Source organism: Natator depressus, chromosome 13 (genome assembly GCF_965152275.1).
Source record: "Natator depressus isolate rNatDep1 chromosome 13, rNatDep2.hap1, whole genome shotgun sequence".
Taxonomy (NCBI): domain Eukaryota; kingdom Metazoa; phylum Chordata; order Testudines; family Cheloniidae; genus Natator; species Natator depressus.
The window spans coordinates 25,121,705-25,142,068 of record NC_134246.1 but is presented as its reverse complement, the minus strand read 5'-3'; the positions used below and the strand labels follow the sequence as shown (position 1 = coordinate 25,142,068).

At 54.2% G+C, this 20,364-nt stretch overlaps 1 protein-coding gene across 6 annotated transcripts in view; it reads right to left on the bottom strand.

Moving 5' to 3' along the window:
- The window catches only part of EPB41L1 (erythrocyte membrane protein band 4.1 like 1), a 151,120-nt gene that overhangs the window by 37,072 nt on the left and 93,684 nt on the right, over positions 1–20,364 (bottom strand). For all 6 annotated transcript variants that reach the window (XM_074970257.1, XM_074970255.1, XM_074970256.1 and 3 more), the window contains exons 4-11: positions 17,509–17,673; positions 8,048–8,152; positions 7,883–7,925; positions 6,186–6,261; positions 5,335–5,553; positions 4,985–5,072; positions 2,571–2,723; positions 1,843–1,940 (exon numbers count right to left, since the gene is read on the bottom strand). In XM_074970257.1, coding sequence (XP_074826358.1) covers positions 1,843–1,940; positions 2,571–2,723; positions 4,985–5,072; positions 5,335–5,553; positions 6,186–6,261; positions 7,883–7,925; positions 8,048–8,152; positions 17,509–17,673 — 947 coding nt within the window. The remainder of the gene's footprint in view (positions 1–1,842; positions 1,941–2,570; positions 2,724–4,984; positions 5,073–5,334; positions 5,554–6,185; positions 6,262–7,882; positions 7,926–8,047; positions 8,153–17,508; positions 17,674–20,364) is intronic.

Here is a 20,364-nt window from a genome sequence, read left to right as displayed (position 1 = left end):
GGCTGACACGGCGAATGTATCAGGGCGAAGGGTGGCGCCGTATGTCTTGATATATTAAACGCTGGTTTGTCAGCCTGAAAGCGTGTCAGATGGAGATAAAAGCAGAGACTTGTGCAGCATGAGACCTGGGAAATCCAGCATGGGCATCTCAAGACGCAGGCTCTCTTCCCCAGTCCACGTGCCATCCTGCAAGCGAACTCTTCCCTACACTCCCTGCACTGTCTGTGCAAGTATCAGGGGTCAACAGTGGCCATGAATTCTGGGAGCTCAACTTGAGAGTCCTGGGGCCAGGTCTGACCAGGCCTTGGGGTTCCTGTGGGTGTGCTTTCTCTGTCAACACCTGATTTGCAGACACAATCAGGGACGGGCAGGCCCAAGTGAAAGTGACAGGGGCCCATAATTTTTGTACTCACAACCTCAGTCAGAAACGCAGAGGAGAGCTGAAAATCTGGCCCCTCGAGCCTGGTTATTAGAGGCATCAAGAGTCACTGACCCCAGCTTGATCTGCAGCTGCTCTGAAAATCAGGCTCCAAGGGTCTCAAACTGGGCCTTCAAAATTGGTGGCCTCTTGAAAATTGAGGCCTCAGTCTTCAATGCAGCCAGCTGCAGGGACCCTGCAGTTACTAGTCTGGAGCTGGAAGGCTTGTGGGGGGGCAGAAGGCGAGGAATCCTGGCCCCTGTGAAGCCAATGGCAAAACTCCTGCAATGAGCCCAGGGCCTCAGACGCAATGGTTGTAAACAGTAAAAAACAGTCTGTAGGACGCGTTGTCTCTGTTCAGAATTCGAGCTCTGGAAACCATGCGGAGCACCAGCCAGGCACAGACTGGCAGGTAAAAAAGCAGAAGACTCCAGAGTGAGCATAAGCATTGCCATGGCAGAGCAGAGCAAACAGCAAAGACCTGGCCTGAGTGCAGCTGTCCCAACCCGCACAGGATGCAATTTACTGCCATGCAGAAACTGAGCCCATCCGCAGATTCTTTTACATATTAGACCCGGGAAAACTCTCCATTAACGCAAGGAAAAGATGGCCTTGTGGGTGGGGCACCAGATTGCAATTCAGGACATCAGGGCTCTATTCCTGCCGCTGCTACAGACTCACCCTGTGACCTTGGTCAAGTCACTTAACCTCCATGTGTGCCCTGGTTTCCCCATCTATGAACTCAAGATGCTGATGCTTCCCAACTGCACAGGGGTGCTGTGAGTTGCTGTGATGACAGAATATAGGTAGCTAGACAAGACCACCACACATCAGACAATGCAGAAGGTCAGGTCCCCACAGAGCTGGAAGGGAGATACGCATCTCCAGGTGGCTTTTCTTTCTCTGAAACCCTTAGTGATGACAGCATTATGGTTACAGTGTGTTCCTCACGGCAGTCTGCTTGGATTCCCCTTGTATGAAGCAGGGCAATTGGGACCCCGCTCTGCAGGGCACAGGGATCTCTCTGCTTGGGTTCAGCTGGAATATGCCACGGTTTGGTTGGGCGAAGCCAAGCCAGAGTGCAGTTTCTGTAGCTGGGCAGCTCCCAGGGATATCAGGTGGGAGGACCATGGAGCTCAGGCTGAAAGCAGGCTAGGGAGAGAGTGTTGGGAGGCCCAGAGACTACCCCTCCCCACGTGGGGCAGAGGGGAGAGAGGTATCAATAGGGCAAAGGCAGCTGAGGGGGAGCACTAAGGAGACAGACCGCTGCCCTCCCTCCATGCAGATCCCCCGTGGGGCATTAATGAAGAACATCTCCCCCAATGAAAAGCACAAGGAGGGCAGGAACAGACAGCACACCTCGCCTCTTCTCTGCGAGCCCTGCCCTGTCCTTGGCGGTTCCTTACAGGGACCTTCCTCCTCACCTGAAGAAGGTGTGGTGCTCAATGCAGACCTTCCAGAGCCTCTTGGCGGAGCGGTGGTTGGGCAGCTTGAAGCCAATGGTGCTCTCGAACTGCTCATACTGGAAGCACACGAGACAGACTCGTGTTACAGCCGGGATTCTTGCTCGGGAGCTGCTTCAGACTATGGCCCTGGGGGATGGCTCAGGCTGGCGACAGCCTCCTAGCCAAGGTCCCAGCAGGAGAATGACAGACCGGGTGTCTCTATAAACGCTACCCAGCATGCTCTGGGGCCCAGGCTGGGGTGGCTATTCTGTCAGGACTCGGCTGGTGGCAGGGCAGGGTCAGAGCTCACTTGGCAGCAGGATGGCATTTGTGGATGATCACATTTTCCTCAGCACTAACCAGCTTTTGGGTGGGAGGGGAATTCTCTCATGTAAGGAAAAGAAATTTCAAATGTTCCATTTCCTTTGGGGGGGGATGATCCCACTTTTGCTCCCTTTTTCAGACCCTTCCCCCCTTTTCACCCCAATGGATAAAACACATGAGAGGCTGGGTTTGGTTTGTTCTTCGCTGAAATGAATTTGGGGGCCTCCTTGCTCTGGTGCGATGCAACAACAATGGACCTTTCCAGCACACGAGCACCCTTGGGAGAGAACAGACTTCCTGACACCCACCCGGGAGGTAAGGATGGACTCTGCCCTGTGTCCCCCCCAACTCCCGAGGGATGGATTCTCGCAAGAGACACCCACCTCGCCGGGGCGGATTTTGATGTAGAAGTTGCTCCTCTTGTAGGAAATCTTGAGGATCTTGGGCCAGGCAAAGCGATTTATCCTCAGCCTGTCCCTGTAGATCAGCAGGCCGTTGGCACAGACACCTAGCATGATGTCAATGCCTTCTGAGTCCTGATGGAAGCCAGAAGGGAGGGTTAAGGACAAGGTAGGAGGGTTAGTATTTGGCCAGCAAACAGCCCTCCAGCTACCACCTGGCAGTGTGGTCTAGCAAGGTGTCCAGAGCCAGCACCACGCCAGGGGCCGTAGCCTGGCTGGTAATTTGTACCTGCAGCCAACTGTAAAATGCGGCCACTGCATTCCCTCCAGAGCATGCAGTGCCACTGGGCTGCTACCACACATCACGCGGTACCCAGATCCCCTGCTGGAGATACCAGTGGGGAGAGGCTGGGAGGAGGGGAATGTTCCCACTCAGAATGGGGCAGGAGGTTTGGAGGAACACTGGCTGCTGTTCACAGCTGCGAGACACCTGTGCTCTTTTGTGTGGGTTTCCTGCCCTTAAAAGGCAATTCCATCTTCTCATGGCTTTGAGCTCTGGGGCAGCCTCTGGGGTGGAGAGACAGGACCACACCCCCAGCAGCTCAGCCAGCACAGTGGGGCCCGATCTACAACGTACTGACCGGGTGAGGTTTTCAGAAGCACCTAAATCACTAAGGAGCCCAAGGCCCTGTCTATGCAAGGTGTCCACTGTCACTCTCAGGGTGGGAGGTGGCATCCTGGTTCAGATGGCATCAAGCTAGCCACAATAGGGGCAGGTCGTGGGGGCAGCCCCCTAGAGCTGCAGGTTCTCCACAGCCTTTCCTAGGGCAGAGTACGTATCTGTAGTCCTGTGGGAACGGCAAAGCTGCGCTCTGCATTCCTCCCCGCACAGGCTGAGGACACCTAGGACCTGGCTCCTGGACCACACAGCAACTGGAGCCGGAGCCAGGCTTGTCCAGGTGTGTTTGTAGAGATGGCAGGGAAAGAAGCCTTTCTAAAACACACTGGAGATCTTAAATGGGGGTCCTGCTTCCCTGCACTGTGAACCCCGGCAAGCAGAGCGGCCACTGCTGCAGCACCAGGTGCATTGTGGGCTTGTTGCTGGAGGACTGTTTATACCGGTTCAGGCACTTCAGCGTCCACACGTGCCTTGCGCCAGTAGAACTGTGCTTGCTGGCGGGGGTGAATGTTGCCCGGGGAGCTGGTTTCACTTTGCCGGCAGGAGCAGAGCGTTTTGTCAGCAGGACGCGCGGCTCAGTGCGCACAGAGGCAAGGCCGTACCCAAAGAGGTAACGCTGGCCAGCTTGTTCTGCAAGCTTTGGCGCCAGAGGGCAGCACAGAGCTGTGCTTCTGGCTTAGATGATCGGGGGCAGGGGTGTAATTAGCCCCAGTTGTGATGTGGGCACTTGCCGACTGTGAACTGGACTGAGCCCCACCCACTCCATTTTATAGGCTGGTGATTGCTATCAGCCATTACCAGCCTGGGCTGGATACAAACACGTCACCCTGGCGGTGAAAATGACCATGCTGCCCTTGCCCGCTGTGTTCTTGTGAGCAGGGCAGATGCTTCCCTACCTCGTTCTTGGACAGGCCTAGTGGCTCGACATAGGACTGGCCTGCCAGCTGCTGCCTGCAGCGCTTTCTGCAATAAACAGCTAAGGGCATCCCCAAGTTGGCCCCAAACTGGCCAGCTGGCTCTGCAAGCTCTGGTGCCAGAGGTCAGCACAGAGCTGTGTTGTTGGCTCAGAGGATCGGGGGCAGGGAGTGAGCTCAGGCCCTGGCAGATGGGTCACATTTCAGGACTGACAGCATCTCCTAGATGACAGGGCAGCGAGGCCCCACACGAGTGCACCTGGGACTCTAGTTCTGCTTGTCCCAGCTTGGATGAGACGAATGGCAAACTTCTCAGTGCTGTCACCTCCTGAGAATGGAAAACCACTGGGATCCTTGGCACCGGGAGCAGAGGGGTATCATGTTGTCCAGAGACATCCACAAAGGTCAGAGGGGGAGAGACAGAGAAAGGAAACGAGGGATGTCCCCATTGCAATCGGGAGTGGGATTGCCTCACATCTAGGCATACCCCATGCTAGCGCTGATCTAGCTAGATCAAAGCCAGCTCCGGTAACAACAGCAGTGAAGCCCTGGCAGCAGCACGGGCTAGCTGCTCCGGTGTGTATGGAGATTCCTGGGCAGGCGGGGCTAGATAGACAAGCACTAGCGTGGGTCTGTCTGCATGCCCTGCAATCACACCGCCTGACGGCAGCGTAGATATACCCAGACTGTGTGTGTGAGACAGAGGGAGAAAGGGAGCAAGACGGAGGAGTGAGGAGCTCTGAGGAGAAGCACAGAGAGGGCCTCAGAGGGCTCCTGTACCCTGACTCCGGGGGCTCAGGTACCTTGGCGTGGTGCAGGTCGACTCCGTACATGGAGAGCTTCTTGGCATTCTCCAGGAAGTGGATCTCCGCTTCGCCTGGCGTCATGCCCCTTGGAAGGAGACGGGGAGCAAAGAGAGGCTGATTAGAACCACGCCACTGCTGCCAGCTGCATCCTGCGGGTGTGGGGGAATCGGGGGTCTGGTCAGCAGGAATTGCTTGGGAGATGAGCACTGGGATGCTATTAGCAGGGAACCCAGGCCAGCACCAGGGCTCCCTCCCAGCTGCTGTACAAGCAGCGCCTGGCAGGGCACAGCCGCTTGGATCCCTGCCCACTAGAAGGGAGGAATGGCGGGGCTGGAGGGGCGGCCAACCTGTAGGTCTTGTGCAGCTCCATGATGCGCTCCTCCAGCTCCCTGGTCTGGTTGGGCGCGAAGTGCAGCTCGCTGACGTAGTTGCCGACGTGCTCCTCAGCGTCGTAGTCTCCCAGCTCGGCCTGCACGGCATAGGAGCCCAGCAGGGCATGCGTGACGAAGGAGCAGGGCAGGCGGCCCGTGATGATGTCAGCCCGCAGCTGCAGACACAGGTAGTATCTGGGGAAGAAAAGGGGGGCGGCTGGTGAGATGGGGGCAAAGACAAAGGGAAACGCCCTGGTGAGCTCTCTGGGGGCCAGGCAGATTCTAAATAGCACAGGGGTCCGCCCATCTCAGGGAGATGGTCACTGGGCTGGGGTACATGTACATGGGGCAGACAGTCAACAACAGTTCAGGCCGTCACTGTGCCCCCGTGACAAGGAGCAACCCCCCCCGCACCACACACAGGATGAGCGCCCCCCGTCTTGTGCCCCTGCACTCAAGACAGACTCCCTCGCCCTCTGCCAGGGATGGACCCTCCGCCCCATACCCAAGATGGACCCCATTGCCCATGGCCACAGACCTGGGTCAGACCCTCCCAGCCAGGCCCCCCCACAGCACACCCAGAGGAACACAGTCACACCCTTCGCATGCACACCTCCTGTACTCCACCAGACTACACACTGGGCCAGTCCCCTCCCTGACCCACCCAACACACACAGGTGGCCATGTCCTACACACAGGTGGCCTTTCACGCACACACGTGGTCCCATCCACCGTGCCGCTGGCTCTCTGGACAGATGCTGTCTGCCAGGGAGGGGAGGAAGAGCCCTGGGGCGTGGCAGTGTACCGAGTGCCCCATGGCCCCTCACCTTGTGATGTCCTCTGTGAGTTGGGCAGGGTCAGGTGGGTAGAATTTAACAGTGAAGGCAAAGTTCCAGGGGCCACCTAGGGAGAGGAAGAGAGAGAGAATAAGGGGGAGCATGTTCCCCATGTGCCTAGGACACGTCCTCCCTGAGGGCACCCGCCCCCAGCCTGGGCTCAGGGTAGGGAGCCCGTGCCTGTGTCCCACCCCTTCTCAATGCCCAGGGCCCCTGGGACAGGCAGAAGGAAGAGGCGACTCCCCTGGGATTGCTACCCGAGTGCCCAGAGAGATTAACCCGCCGAGCATGGGTTGCTTTGGGGATCTACAGACTGTGCTTCCCGCAGACCCCACCACCGTCGGCCCAGCCAAGATCTGCCCAGTCTCCACCATGCAGGGACACCACCTCTTCCTGTCGCCACAGCAACAAGCCTCACATTTCCCAGCAAGGTTCCCTGAGGTCCACAGTTGGTGAGGCCCCCCTCTCCCGCTCCACAATGTCTCTGCAAGCCACTGCCCAGCCCAGCTAACCAGCCTGCTTTGCCACCCCCACTCTCGGCCAGCCCGGGATCTCCTGCTCCTCCTCCAGCTGACCAGGCCCCACCCTGCTCTGTCAGCCCGGGAACCCACTCCAGGCCAGCCCAGGCTCTCCTGATTGCTCAGCTTGGCGGAACCAGAGCCCCCTCTGAGCGTCACGTAGATCCAGCCCCTCCCCACCCATTCTCCAAGGGAACAGGGACTGTTACAAGGACGTCTGTTAGCAGCTGGGTGGATCCTAAGGCACTGCGTTGGATGCTGGGCAGGGTCACTGCTGTAGATAAGGATGGGGATCCCCACCCAGCTAGAGAGGCTCTGCAGCCCCCCATCCCACTGTGGGTAACTCTAATGACTCATGGACATCGTATGGTAGCCAGGAATCCCGCTGCCAAGGAGCCCCAGGGCCTGCACACCTCAGCAGAAGAAGGCAGCCACACACCCTCAGCAGAGGGAGCAGACAGCACCCCCTTCATTCACAGCACCCTCTCACAAGCCCAGGGGCGTTGTCCCGACCCAGCCGCAAAAGACGCAGACCCGAGGCCTGATTCCCCATCTCACAGCAGCTTCACGCCAGGACTTCAGGGGAGTGGCCCCTGACTGACAACGGTGTGAGTGAGGGGAGAACGCAGCCCGCAGAGCCCCACAGAGATGCCCAGCTGTGTGTTCACTGCAGGGCTAAGGACCAGCAAAGCCATCCAGCCAGTTGCCCTAAGAAAGGTCCTCCACAAGAATGGTGGCACGTGGTCCATCGGCTGCTGGAGCCCTGCTGTGGATGTCAGCCTGCCCCTTCTGCCAATGGCGCACACAGCACCAGCCAGGCATTCCCCAGCTGTCCCTGACCGGATGCCAGTGGCCTGGTTTTCAGAGGTGCTGAGCAGCATCTGCAGCTGACATCCGCCTCCAGGGGACTCCAGGCGCTTGGCAACTCTGCGAATCAGGCTCGTATTCCTGCCGCAGCCCCCACATTTCCCCTTGCTTCTCTTGCTCCCCTTGGGCTGCACCAAGGGGGTGGAGTACCCACCGGGGTAGGCAGAATGGGGAGGTAACATAACTGAGAGCAGTGGCAGCTGCTGAATTCCTTTGAAAGCCTGGCCAGCCTGAAGAGGACACTGCCCAGGCCTAACACATGGTGGGACGGCACCTCCCCAGCACACACACTGGGCGACTTACTGCGGATCTGCTTTTTGATTTCCTTGGAGGGGTCCAGCCAGTTCTGAAACAACAAGAAATAGCACAAACAGGGGTCATGGCTGTGGCCTGGAGGGCGGGGTGGGATGGGACTGGGGAGGGGGGCATCGAACGGGCCCAGCAAAGAGCTGGGTGCCCCAGCCTTACCTTCTGGCTGTCGGAGTCGCAGAACGTCAGGCCGAAGTAATCCTTCTCCAGGAGGTTGAGGTGCTCACACACCATGTCGAAGAGCACCTGGCCCCGGGCATGTTTCTGCAGGAGACACAGCCGGACAGGGGAGTTGGAGCCAGGATCCCCCTCCCACTTTCCAAGGCCAGTCATGCTGCAGCTGTCCATCAGAACACAGGCAAAAGCAGGACCTGGGGGATGCAGGAAGTCTCTGCCCCTTGCTTCCCCCTCCCAGCGACCAAGCGCAACCACAGCCCGTGCTTGCCTGGGCTCGGCGCTCTGGGAGTGTCCCTGTGGGCACGATTGTCACCCTGAAGGGGACAGGGAGGGCTGGGGAGAAGGGGAGGCAATGGCTCTATCAAGGGAGTAGCTGTAGGCATGCTCCCCTTGGCCCAGAAGGACAATGTGCCTTCCAGACTGTCCCCTGGGATATCCTGAGTCAGTATCCAACTCCCTGCACCCACTCTCTGCTCTTCCTGGACTTTGGCTTTACTGGGGACTCTGAAACAATAACAAAGCACAAAACTCAGCCTGAGTTCCCTCCCTGCGCTCGGCTGCCCCTGCGGTTTCCCTCTAGGACATTCCTGTCTCAGCTCCCTAATCCCCTATCCCGAGAGAGCCAGCCCCACCTCCTATAGATTCATGGGGCAGATTCATTCGATGAACTGATCCCGCAACAACCAGTTTCAGCAGCTTGGTACAGAGTTTTAACACCAGCAAATAGGGCAGGTGCACAGAAGAGCCCTAGCACCACATTACAGGGCAGTGTAACTGTTTACCCCTCTCATGTGGGATGCAGCCAGGATCTGGGTGATGGAGACCCACCCAGCTGCTGGCACACCTTCCACTTTAAAGCAACACAGGTGCAGAGTAGCTGCTATACTGGATCTGAGCAGTGGTCCAGCCAGCCCAGGAGCCTGTCTTTGCCGAATACAAGATACCTGAGCGGAATGTGCAGGAAACCGCACAGTGGGCAATTCTGCAATAACCTGCCTGCAGGGGTAGTTCCTAACTGACCCGGACAGTTAGTGGCTGGCTAATGCCCTGAAGAAGGACGGTTTATACCGCTTATATTCCTATATTTATCCTGTCTAATGTAATAGTGGGTGTTCTCATTATCCAGTTAAATGTTCCATCCTCTTCTGAATCATACCAAGCATTTGGCCTTTTGCTATCTTGTGGCAGTGAGTTCCATAGGTTAATTATGTGGATAGAAGAATAATTTCCATTGACCAGCTTTACATGAGTCACTCTCCAATTTCACTGAGTGTCACCTTGTCCCTGTAATATGAGACTGGATAATTGGGGCACCTGATTTCCCTTCTCTAGACCATCCATTTTTCTGTATACCTTGATCCTGACCCCTCTTTTTTACCTCAATTCTAAATTAAAGTCCCAATCTTTTCAATCTCTCCTGGTAAAGAAATCTTTTTATGCCTCTAATAGGTTTAGTCTCCCATCTCTGGACCCCTTCTGTTTCTTCCTATATCTTTTTTTGATATAGGAGTACTGCAGAGCTGAATTTGTTCAGGCAAGGATATTGGATTTATGTGTTTCATCCCTGCTTGTTTTTAATGGATATAAGTATTGTCTAGAATGCACAACTAAGGCAAAAATATACATACGGGGGGGGGGGGTGAAAAGGGGAGAGAAAGAAACCACAAATACAGCACAAGCCCCCTTTTAATAAAGCAATTTCTTTTTTCCCCAAAGGAATTTTCTCTGAGCAGAGGTTCCTCGCTAGCCAGAATTACCATTTGCACAACACAAAAGATTGCAACAATCTAGGACTTTAACTTGACTCCACTGTGAATGGAATCTCATAAGATCAGAGTTCACCACCGACAGTTTCTGCTATAAACAAAACAGCAGCAGAAACAAAGGGCAATAAGATATCAGGAGATTACTGTTTCCTAAGGTACATGCAGGAGTAGTATTCTGATAAGGAAACAACAAGATATGGCTTATATATCCAGTATGAGGCAGATATTTGTGGGCGCACACTTGTGTCCGTTGTTTGGTAAATATTAATCAGTCACCCGGGAAGGGTGAGGAAATCCATGTGCTGCATCAGGGCTCGGAAAAGCTCATCTCTCCTGCTTTAAGAGATCATTTCAGTTGCTATAATGACCCATTCTATTTATTGCTTTGTGACAATGTTTCTGCCGTAAATACAAATGCAGTTATTAAAAATGACAGTTAAAGCCTGGGGCTGCTGGAGGGTTGAGATCAATGGAACAAAGCTGACTCGGATTCCTTCACCCACTCAGTCCCAGGAACAGGCTTTAATATTCCCGTTCATCTAGGGAAAACTCAAGGCCTTGGTTCTGACATGAATTAATCTCCATGCAATAGAGACCTCTCAGACCCATGATCTAAACACAGACTGATGGCTTCTCTGTCTGCTGAGCTCCTAGACCACTGACACCAGGGCTCAAAAAAAATCCAGTCACAGTCTTCCAGATGAGTGTGGGGCACTGAGGATACAATTGCGGCAGAATCTCAGTTTTTATATTGTTAAAAATAGATTTCCAGCCCTCATGGCTCTTAGACAACCTTCCAGACACAAACGAAGTGCAACTCAATTAAGTGCCATCTTCCTGAGTCTGCAGACAGGCAGCGCCAATGCCTCTACTGCTGCTCAGAGCCTTGTGGAGCAGCAGTTGAATGACATTAACAAGAGGGGTCAATTTCATGACTGCTGTCCCAAACAGGTGGGGAGCAAGGAGGGCAGCAAAAAAACCACTCAGTTTTATGTCACAATTTATGTTGCCTGGGACAGCTCCAAACAGCAGCAGAAGCAGGCAGGAAAGCTATTCACAGGGGGGCGGAAGACCCAACAAACAGAGGTTAGGGACAGGGTAGAGAAGCGGAATCACCCTATTGTAGTGTAACAACCAATATGCTTTCCACTGCATCACTCTGCTGCAGGTGAGCAGCTAACAGCACTTCTGCTGAACTATTTAAACTCAATGGACACTTAACAACCCTCCCTAGTAGTTCTGAAAACAGGAGTCAGGCACTCTACTGACAAGAACACACTTTATCTGGCCAGGCGGGCTGGTGACTAAGTGGAAACTGGTGCCTGAAAATCTCACACTCTTAAAACGTTCACTTTTCTGTGAACATTTTCATATTGTTTGAAATTTTTCAGTTTTCCATTGAATCAAAGCAAAGCAAAAAATTGTGTTTTGATTTGATTTAAAATGAAAAAAAAATCACTGTACAGATCTGGCGATTTCCCCCCTCCCTCCTTTTTTACTTCTTATCCCCTTTTTCCAAAGGAGGGGGAAATGGAGCGGGTGGGGGACAAAAATAAAAACATTTGAAAATTTGTCATTTCAGTTCAAATCAAAATGATTTATTTTTTTTCTAATTGACATTTTTTCGTTTCGTTTCATAAACTTCAGTGACAAATTTTCATTTCTTTCAAAAGGGCCTGGAGCGGAGCAGGGGGTGAGCCCCCGCCGGCATCTAAGAAAGATGGTGCCTATGGCTTTGTCCACGCTCTCTTCCCTGCGATGGGCTGATCACACTTTGCAGCAGTGATACTCAGTCCTCAATGGTTCAGGATGCAAATTAGTGGTCAACATAACCCAGAGATGAAAGTAAGCCGGTACGGTCTGGTACGGCATACCGGCAAGTGCCAGTACGGCGTGCCGGACCAGACCGGCTTCCCCAGGCTGGCGCTTTAAAGGGCCCAGAGCTCCCTGCAGTAGCTAGAACCCCTGGCCCTTTAAAGCGCCGCCAGAGCCCCACTGCCGGAGCCCTTGGGGTAGCGGCGGCAGGGCTCCGGTGGCGCTTTAAAGGGCCTGGGGCTCTGGCCGCTGCGGGGAGCCCCGGGCCCTTTAAAGCACCACCCGAGCCCCGCTGGCGGAGCCCAGAGCTCCGCTGCGGCAGCAGTCGGCTGGAGCCCAGGGCCCTTTAAATCACCCCTGAGCCCCGGGGCTCCCAGCCCCCTCTGCAGCTGGTAGCTCTGGGGCTGATTTAAAGGCCCCCAGTATTTAAAGGCCCTGCCTCTTCCAGTTGAGGCCACGCCCCCCTGCTCAAGACTCCAGAGTACCAGTAAGTCCTTTAAGTTACTTTCACCCCTGACATAACCCAAAGGAGCCACAGTAGTGACAATTCATTGTGTCATTTACTATTTTTATATACCTATCTACAGTATTATCCTCACAGCAAAATGACTGGGGGGAGGGATAGCTCAGTGGTTTAAGCATTGGCCTGCTAAACCCAGTGTTGTGAGTTCAGCCCTTGAGGGGGCCATTTAGGGATCTAGGGCAAAAATTGGGGATTGGTCCTGCTTTGAGCAAGGGGGTTGGACTAGATGACCCCCTGAGGTCCCTTCCAACCCCGAGATTCTATGATTGACTAAGTATTCTACAATTGGTTAATAGCATAGTAAACGCATCCTGACTGGTTAATAACTTAGATTGGCTAATAATGAAATCACAGTGTTTTAAAGAGCTGCTTGCGGCTCGCAAGCTTCAGTCTGAGTATCACTGCTCTGCCTGCTGCATGAACTCCCTTGCTCTCTAACAAAGCCGGCCGCTATCACAGTGACACAGGCTCACTCACTCTCTTTCTCGGTCTCTCTCACACACACACATACACACACGCCAACACTTCATTTTTGCCATGATACACAAATAGCAGGCAGCCCCCGTGCAGAAATGCATGAGTCAGACTTGCATTCTCGCTCCATTCTTGTGCGTGTGTGTATGGACGTGTGCACTTGGGGATTCGTCTGTGTCTACGTGCATGTGTATTTCTGTTAGTGACCCAGATAGCTCACGGCACCCTCGGTGCCTTACTGAGCTAACAAGCAGAAATGGCTTCTGGCAAGGGAGAGCTCTGCTCTGAAGGTGGGAAATCAGAGGATGGGGGATGAGACACGGAGCTATGCCGCCGGCTTGTTCCCAAACCTGTGTGCTCATGTATCTGTGCATGCAGGTGTGCAAATGTGTGCCTTGGCATGCCTGTCTGTGCACTCATGCCTCTGAAAGTGTGGGTCTGTGTGTGTCTATCTGTGCTTACGTACACACGTGTCTCTGGTTGCACATGCGTCTGCCTGTCTCTGGGTGTAGGAGTGTGAACGTCCACATGTGAAAACGTGTCTCTGTGTGTGTCAGTAAATAGGGGTGGAGGGAACACTGTGATTAGATGGGGGGGACTGGGACTGGGAGCCAGTGAGGATGGGAAATGTGGGCGGGGAGAGTGTGTGACTGGAGGCAAGGGGGAAGGACAGAGACATATCACATGAGGCACTGGGAAGAGGGAAACTGGAGCTGGCTGGACAAGGAGATCGGGGCTGGGATGAGAATCCTGAGGTGTGGGAAATAAGATTGGCTAGGTGAGGAGAATGTGACTGGGACGAGGAGCCAGGGACAGGGAACAGACAAGACTGAGACAGGGACAGGTTGGAGGGGATGGGGCAGAAGGGGTCACGCTTGGAGGGGCAGGAGAATGGGTAAAAGAGTATGCGCCCACCAGAGCCTGGAATGCAACCCAAGACTCCTGAGTCCCACCATTCCTCTGCTCTCAGCAAATACGAGAGAAACCCACTGGCAAAGTGTGTGTCTCATCCCCCTCTAATGCTGGCCCATATACAGGATAACAATCTACCACTGCTATCACTTACTCTAGTAGCTCAAGTGGCTGAGGTCTCTGTGATGGAGCTAAAGGTTCTATCCCTGCTGATGGACCTATGTGGGTGTCAATTCAATACCACATGAAGGAATTTCTGTTTTTTCCAGTTTGCCTTTTGCAAAACCTAGGAAATCTACATCCAAAAAAACTATGTTCAAAGAACATTCTTAAGTTTGCAAAGTCAAGTGCTCAGAAGTTAGGAAATGCCAGAATTAAGGTGGCCTGCGACATTGTGAGCATGCACTGTGATAGTCCTCAGTTACACAATCATATATTTTGGCCACAGGACCCCTGCTCCATTCCATGGACAGGATGGACCTGAATCAAGGTTATTAGTGAAGGAGACTGTCTGCAGGGCCCATTTCATTTGTTGCAGAAATTGGAAGGCATGTCGTGAACAAGATAGGGGATTGTAGGAAGTGAAGGGACAGTCTCATAATTAAGGCAGTTGAATGCTTTCCTGGAGAACTGGATTCTATTCCTGCCTCTGCCACAGAATTCCCGGATAATGCTGGCCAAGTCACTTAAACCAAACTTTTCATGGGTGGGCACTAATTGCATGTTCTTCATTTTCTGGATGCCTGATTGAGAGCCTGCAGTCTGATCTGCAGCAGTGCTGAGCACTCACAGCTGTCACTGGAGTTGATGGGAGCTGTGCTCTGAACACATGAAGTGCTTTGTAAGAGAAAGTTTCTTATCTTACAGTAACCGGTTACTATGATAGAGGACACCTTAGTAAAGATCCTGGGGGTGGGAGCAATACTGAAATGGAGCACTCTGTACTGGAAGTGTATGGAGCTGACTATGAATCTGAGAAAGCACTGAGGAGCAGGGTGAATGTCCACGTGACAGGAGACATCCTTCATGTCAAGAGCTGTAAACCACAGGCCTTTTTCCAGGGGTGGAATTACAGATGCCAACATGACTTTACAAAACATGGAGTTTGTGCACAACGCGGTTGAGATGGTGGAGGGTGAGAATGGATCTCCAACCACCTCTCTTTTTGGGGACTAGGAAATATGTTGAGTAAACACCCCTTCCTTGGCACTGAAGAGGAACCCGTTCTCGCTCCTCGCTGTAAGAGAGATTCTGCTTCTTGTTTGAGAATGTTTTTGTGAGAGCAGCCCTCAAGGGAGGGTGAGCGAGGGGGTTTTGGAGAGGGTAGGGATGCAAACTCCATCATACAGCCGGAATGGATGATGCAGAGCACCCATCCGTCCATTGCTATGGTACTCCAGGTGTTGACAAAGAGTGCTAGACAACCACCACAGGGTGTGTAGGAGTCAGGAGGTGTTGGACTCAATGGTTTGCAGTTCTCAAGCTCCCGTCAAAAATAACATTTAGCCGAGGGCTCGAAACGCACTTCAGAGGTGTGGGGAAGTGAGTCTTTTGGGCTCTCTGCCTTTTATGGGATGGCTTATAAGGTCTCCTCTTGTGGAAGAACTGTTGAGCCATCGGTCTAGGCTTGTATTATCGCTGGTGGAATTTTCTCTTTGGTGCAGGTGTATATTCCCAGGGAGCAGATGGTGGCCCTGCAGCCCTTTAAAGTGCGTAAGGACTCATCCATCTTTGGATTGAACAAATGAATCTCTTCAAAGAGCAGGTCCTCATTGGGGTTATGAACCTCCCGGGGAAACCCCAAAGCATGGAGCCACGAGTAGCCGTTGCCCTGCAAGTTGTATCAGCTGTTGCCAGGGCAAACATGCAGAACAACAGATTCTGCTTTCAAAACTCTTCGGCTCCGGGAGCATGAAGGACATGCATCCCCCCGGTGGAATACAGCTAGGGACCAGCTCTAGAAGAAGAAGGCTAAATACTCTAAAAAATCAGGTCCCAGGTGCCGGAAATTGGACACCCAAAATGAGTGGGTACCTTTGACTTTAATCTCTTTATGCCTCAGTTACCCATCCATAAAACAGGGATAATCCCCCCTCGTCTTAAAGGGGAGTTGTGAAGATACATTCATTAATGTTTGTGAAGCACTCAGATACTGTAGTGATGAGCAGCATAAAAAAGCCCCTGTGGAAACTTAATTCTGGCTTCTGAGCAGGGTTGGAACAGTGGTGGTCAGTGAAGCCTGGGGCCACACATTGAAGAATGAGGAGAAAACAAACCATGGAAGAGCTGCTCACTAAGGCTACGTCTACACTTTGGGCTCATCAAACTAGCGTGAGCCTAAACAGCAGTGTAGCCTCAGGTAACGGCAGTGGAGGCCTGGCTTAGCTGTGCTGGGTACATACCCACCAGTTTCAGGCAGGTTTATACGCGGCTATGCCATGCCTCGACTGCTGCTGCCGATGCGACTGCAGGTACAGTTATTTATTCTCCCGCTAGCTCAATGAGAGCTAGTGCGACTCTGTGTACATGTGCAGGGAATTACACCCCTAGCTTGCAGTGCAGATGGCAGCCTGAGCATCCTCCGTTCTGTGCACTGGGCGAGGCAGGGGTCCTGTGGATATGATCATGTCATTAAAGACTGTATCAGAATGCATCTGCATGAAAGGGACAAATTAAGGCTGCATAGGTAACCTTAACTCTGGCATTTCCTGACTTCTGAATGCTTGACTTTGCAACCTTACTAATGTTCCTTTACTGTAGTTTTGTGTGTGTGAGCACATATAGGCGTGTCTGTCTACCAGTGTGAGTGACTGTGAGCATGTGTCTGCTTGCACCTGCCTGTCACACGTTTCTCTTTCCCTCTTTCTCTCCTGAGTCCAGTCCCTGTTTCCATTTTATACCTCCCCTGACAGCCGCAAAAGCACCATTAATTTGTTCATCTGACATTGCAGTGTTGTGAGAGGAAGGAGGCCCCTTTACTGCGCCCTGCTGCAGCTCGGCAGTCACCTCCTTCCCAGACCACGAAGGCTGCCATGCTGCAGTGCAAGGCCTGGCCCTGTTACACAGCCTGAGGAGTGGCCAAAAGCCAGGGCCTGTCTAGACCTCTCGCCTTGAGAACTGCTGCCATGTCGGAGGTGCAGGGTCCTGGATTCAGCCAGCTGCTGGCCGAGAGCGGGGAGCAGCCTCCCCGTCCCGCGCAGCCTCCGGTCTCCTCTCACACAGCTACGGGGCGGGGACGGCTGCACCTGAGTCCCGCTGAGCTGCCAGAGCCATTTCTCTGGTCCAAAGCAAGTTGGCCTCCCGCTATAAAACCAAGGAAGTCGCAGATTACAAAGCCAGGAAGACCTGCTGGGATCATCTAGCCCAGGGGTGGCCAAACTTACTGACCCACCGAGCTGCATCCAACAATCTTCAGAAGTTTGAGAGCCATAGCACACCTGCCAGGAGTCGGGGATTCAGCCCCTTGGGAGGCACCTGCCAGGGCTTGGGGTTTCAGCCCTGCTCCTGCTGAAGCCCCGAGCCCCAGCAGGCACACCCTGTAGGGCTGAAGCCCTGAGACCCACCTCCCCGCTTGGCAGAAGCCCCTACCTCACCACCCTACTGCAAGGCAGAGATCCTGAGCTCCCCCCAAGAGCCGCACTTTAACTGTAAAAGAGCCGCATGTGGTTCCCGAGGTCTAGTCTGAGCTCCTGTGTGACGCAGGCCCTAGGACTTCCCTGAATTAAATCCTGTGTGAACTAGTGCCTCTCTTTTAGAAAAATGTCCAATCTTCATTTAGAATTTGCCAGTGACAGAGAATCCCCCACAGCCCCAGGTAAACTGGTCCAGTGGTTGGTTACCTTCCTGTTAAGGGTGAGAAAGGGGACGATGGCCAAGCAGAGATAGCCTGGGAGGCGAGACGGGGTGACAGAGACAGACACACAGGGTTCAGGCAACACACCCCAGTCACTCACCTCCACTTCACACTCATACTCGGAGGCGTCGAGCAGGGTCACCCTGCAGATGGCGCTCTTGAGCTTCTTGGCAATTTTCTGGGGGGATTTCTGGGTCTTGCTGGGTGTGGTTTTCTCCGACAGCCCGTCTGTTTCGCTGTAGTCCTTCTCCTCCAAATCCATGCCCTGGAGGATGAGAAACGTGTGTTACCCTCCTGCACCCACGTGGGGGTCCAGCCGGTGCACCCTGCCCTGTCACAAGGGAGCCATGGGGTTTGGGAGCTATCTCAGGATGAGGCATGCTGGGCCAGTGGGGAGCAGAAGGGGTGGGAGCCGCATTGTCCTCAAACTGGCTGATCCAAAGAGACCCCTCTGGCTTTGGCCTGCACTGAAGGGCATGGGGGGGGATCCCTGTGGGGAGAGAGGAGGGTGGGAAAACCAGGCAAGGGTGGAAGGAATCCCTCCCTCCTGGGGCCCCTCAGTGAAATGGGAGCTGGTGGGAGAGACCGCGAGCGACCCCTCCCTCCCTGCGCAGCACCATGGGAGTCCCTGTTGCCCTCACGGTGCTGGGCTGTGGCTCTCGTTGGCACATTCCAGAGACGAGGCATTTTCAAAGCCCAGCCTGTTCACCACCACAGCGTGTGCACCTCCCACCCCCGTGCACAGCCCCACCCTCTTTCACCAGACTGCCAGTCACTGAACTCTCTGCAGGGTATCACCACCTAGCTCTGGGCCTGGGGGCCTGTGCTGATTGGAGGGCTGTAAAGAGGCAGGTGCTGAGTGCCATCCGGCTCTGCAGACCACCTGCCCTCACAGGAGATGAGCTAGCTGGAGCATAGCATGATAGTGCCAGCAGGTGCCAGCCCAGCAGGTGCCAGCCCAGCTTCATCCTGCCTGTGCTCTGGGCCTGGGGCAGTGGAAGCACAGCCTCTGAAGGATGAATCTGGCTGTCACCTCCTGAGATCAGGGGTTGAGATCTGCCGTGGAGGGACCCTCAGTGCACAGCCTGCTCCCTGGATTTTCCAAGAGATTTCCCGTGTCTCCCTGCATACCATGGAGCATCATGGCGGGGCTGCAGGCAGCAAAGGAAGGTGGAGACCTGGGCCAGCCGGAAGTCTCTCCCACACACCAATGTTGATCAGAATGCAGCCCTCAGCCCACTGGCACTCAATACACAATAATGCCTGCCGGCAAATCAGTGCTTCCTGGGGCTTGGGTCACGGCTGCCTGACACTCCCCCAAAGTAATGCACTGGTCGGCCCACAGAGCCCTCTGCTGAAAGGATAGGATCTGTCTGCCCCACAGCAGCTGAAAAGACACCACTCTCCCCCTGTGGGGACTCTGGGTACCAAGCTCAGGCTCAGCAGCCCGGCACACCCAGAACTCCCTACAAGGACAACATGCAGGAACGGTTTCTCCGAGCAGCTGCACAGCAGGTGACCCTGAGAGGTGAATGGCGCAGGAGCATCATGAGCTCCCATGTCTCCTTCCCAGATGGGGATTCAGGTCCCAGTCAAGTCCTTGCTGCCCACATCACGAGACGAGGGAGGAAGCCAGACCAGTGCTCTCTGCTGAACAGACTTCAAGCCCTGCTCTAGGCCAGATTTCAAATGGAAGCGAGCTTGGTGGGTTTCTCAGCCTACTCTCTCCTTGTCCACGTGGGCCAGGGAGCTTTCCTCTCACCTCCCAGTCTGGGCAAGGCAGACTGGTAGGGCAGGGGTGGAGGCGCTTTTGTCACCGCTGCCCATGCTGTGCCTCTGTGGCTAAGGGGGTCAGGCAAGACTCTCACACCACCCCGAGAAGAAACTTTTTCCTCCCCTGTGTTTTCCTCCCCTTCTCGGCCTTAAGCAGCTTCCAAGGCCCAGCCAACCAGCCCAGGGCAAGCAGTGAGGGCCTCGCCACGTGGCCTCAGGAAGTGAGGACTGTCATGGAGCTGGCAAGGGACCACAGAAGCTCTGACTGCCCTTGCACCAGCTGTCTCTGCTCACCAGTGACCAACAGCTCTTTGCAATCACCTGCATTAGATGTTTTCTGAGCCGACAGTCAAACCCTTTTGCTGTTGATCTCGGTCATTCTAGCACAGAGAGGCTCTTGGTCACAGCCCTGTAAGTCTGGGGTGGGCTGGAGTCAGCCCAGGATGGCACCAGTGTGACCAAGAGAACAACGTGGCCTGTGGCCAAGCACAGAAGACAGGATTGTGGGGACTGATTCTCCTGTGGGTCTAAATGGCTTTTTCTTGGCAGCTGGTGCCTAGCATGCACTGTGCATCCCCTCCACCAGCTGCAATTAGCAGCTATCCTGGATTTGCTTCAATTATTTATCGGCTTGGAAATACTGTTCACAATTTCCCCCTGGGCAGGGTATGGACTGTCCCTTTCCACTGCATCAGGAAAGGCCTTACCTCCTCTGGCGACACAACTTCCCTGGCCATGATAACTCTGACTCATCGGCCTGCTTAGATGTTGCCTCTGACAAGCTAAGACTCCCCATCCTAGCTCATAGATTCCAAGTCTCCTTGTCAGGTCATCACAGTTCCCCCTGGTCCTTTCCCCCAAGAAGCGCCCCAGGGTATGTCTATACTGCAAGGCACAGTGGGGCTGCAGCTTGGGCAGAGATACCCCCACTAGCTTTACCCGCACTAGGGCACCTCAGCCTGGCAGGGCAGAGGCTGCGGCACAGGCTTCGGCAACATGAATAGGTCCCTAGGGTTCTGGGAGGGCCTGTACAGCGTCTCCGGGCACCGGTGGTTTGAAATCTTGCTCCTATCTCTTCGTGCATTGGCGGAGGCATGGGACTTTCTTTCCGGTCCCTTTGGGAGTTATTTTCCAGAGGCAAAGGAAAGGAGCACGGTCTGGGGACTAGAGAAGGGGTGGCGGC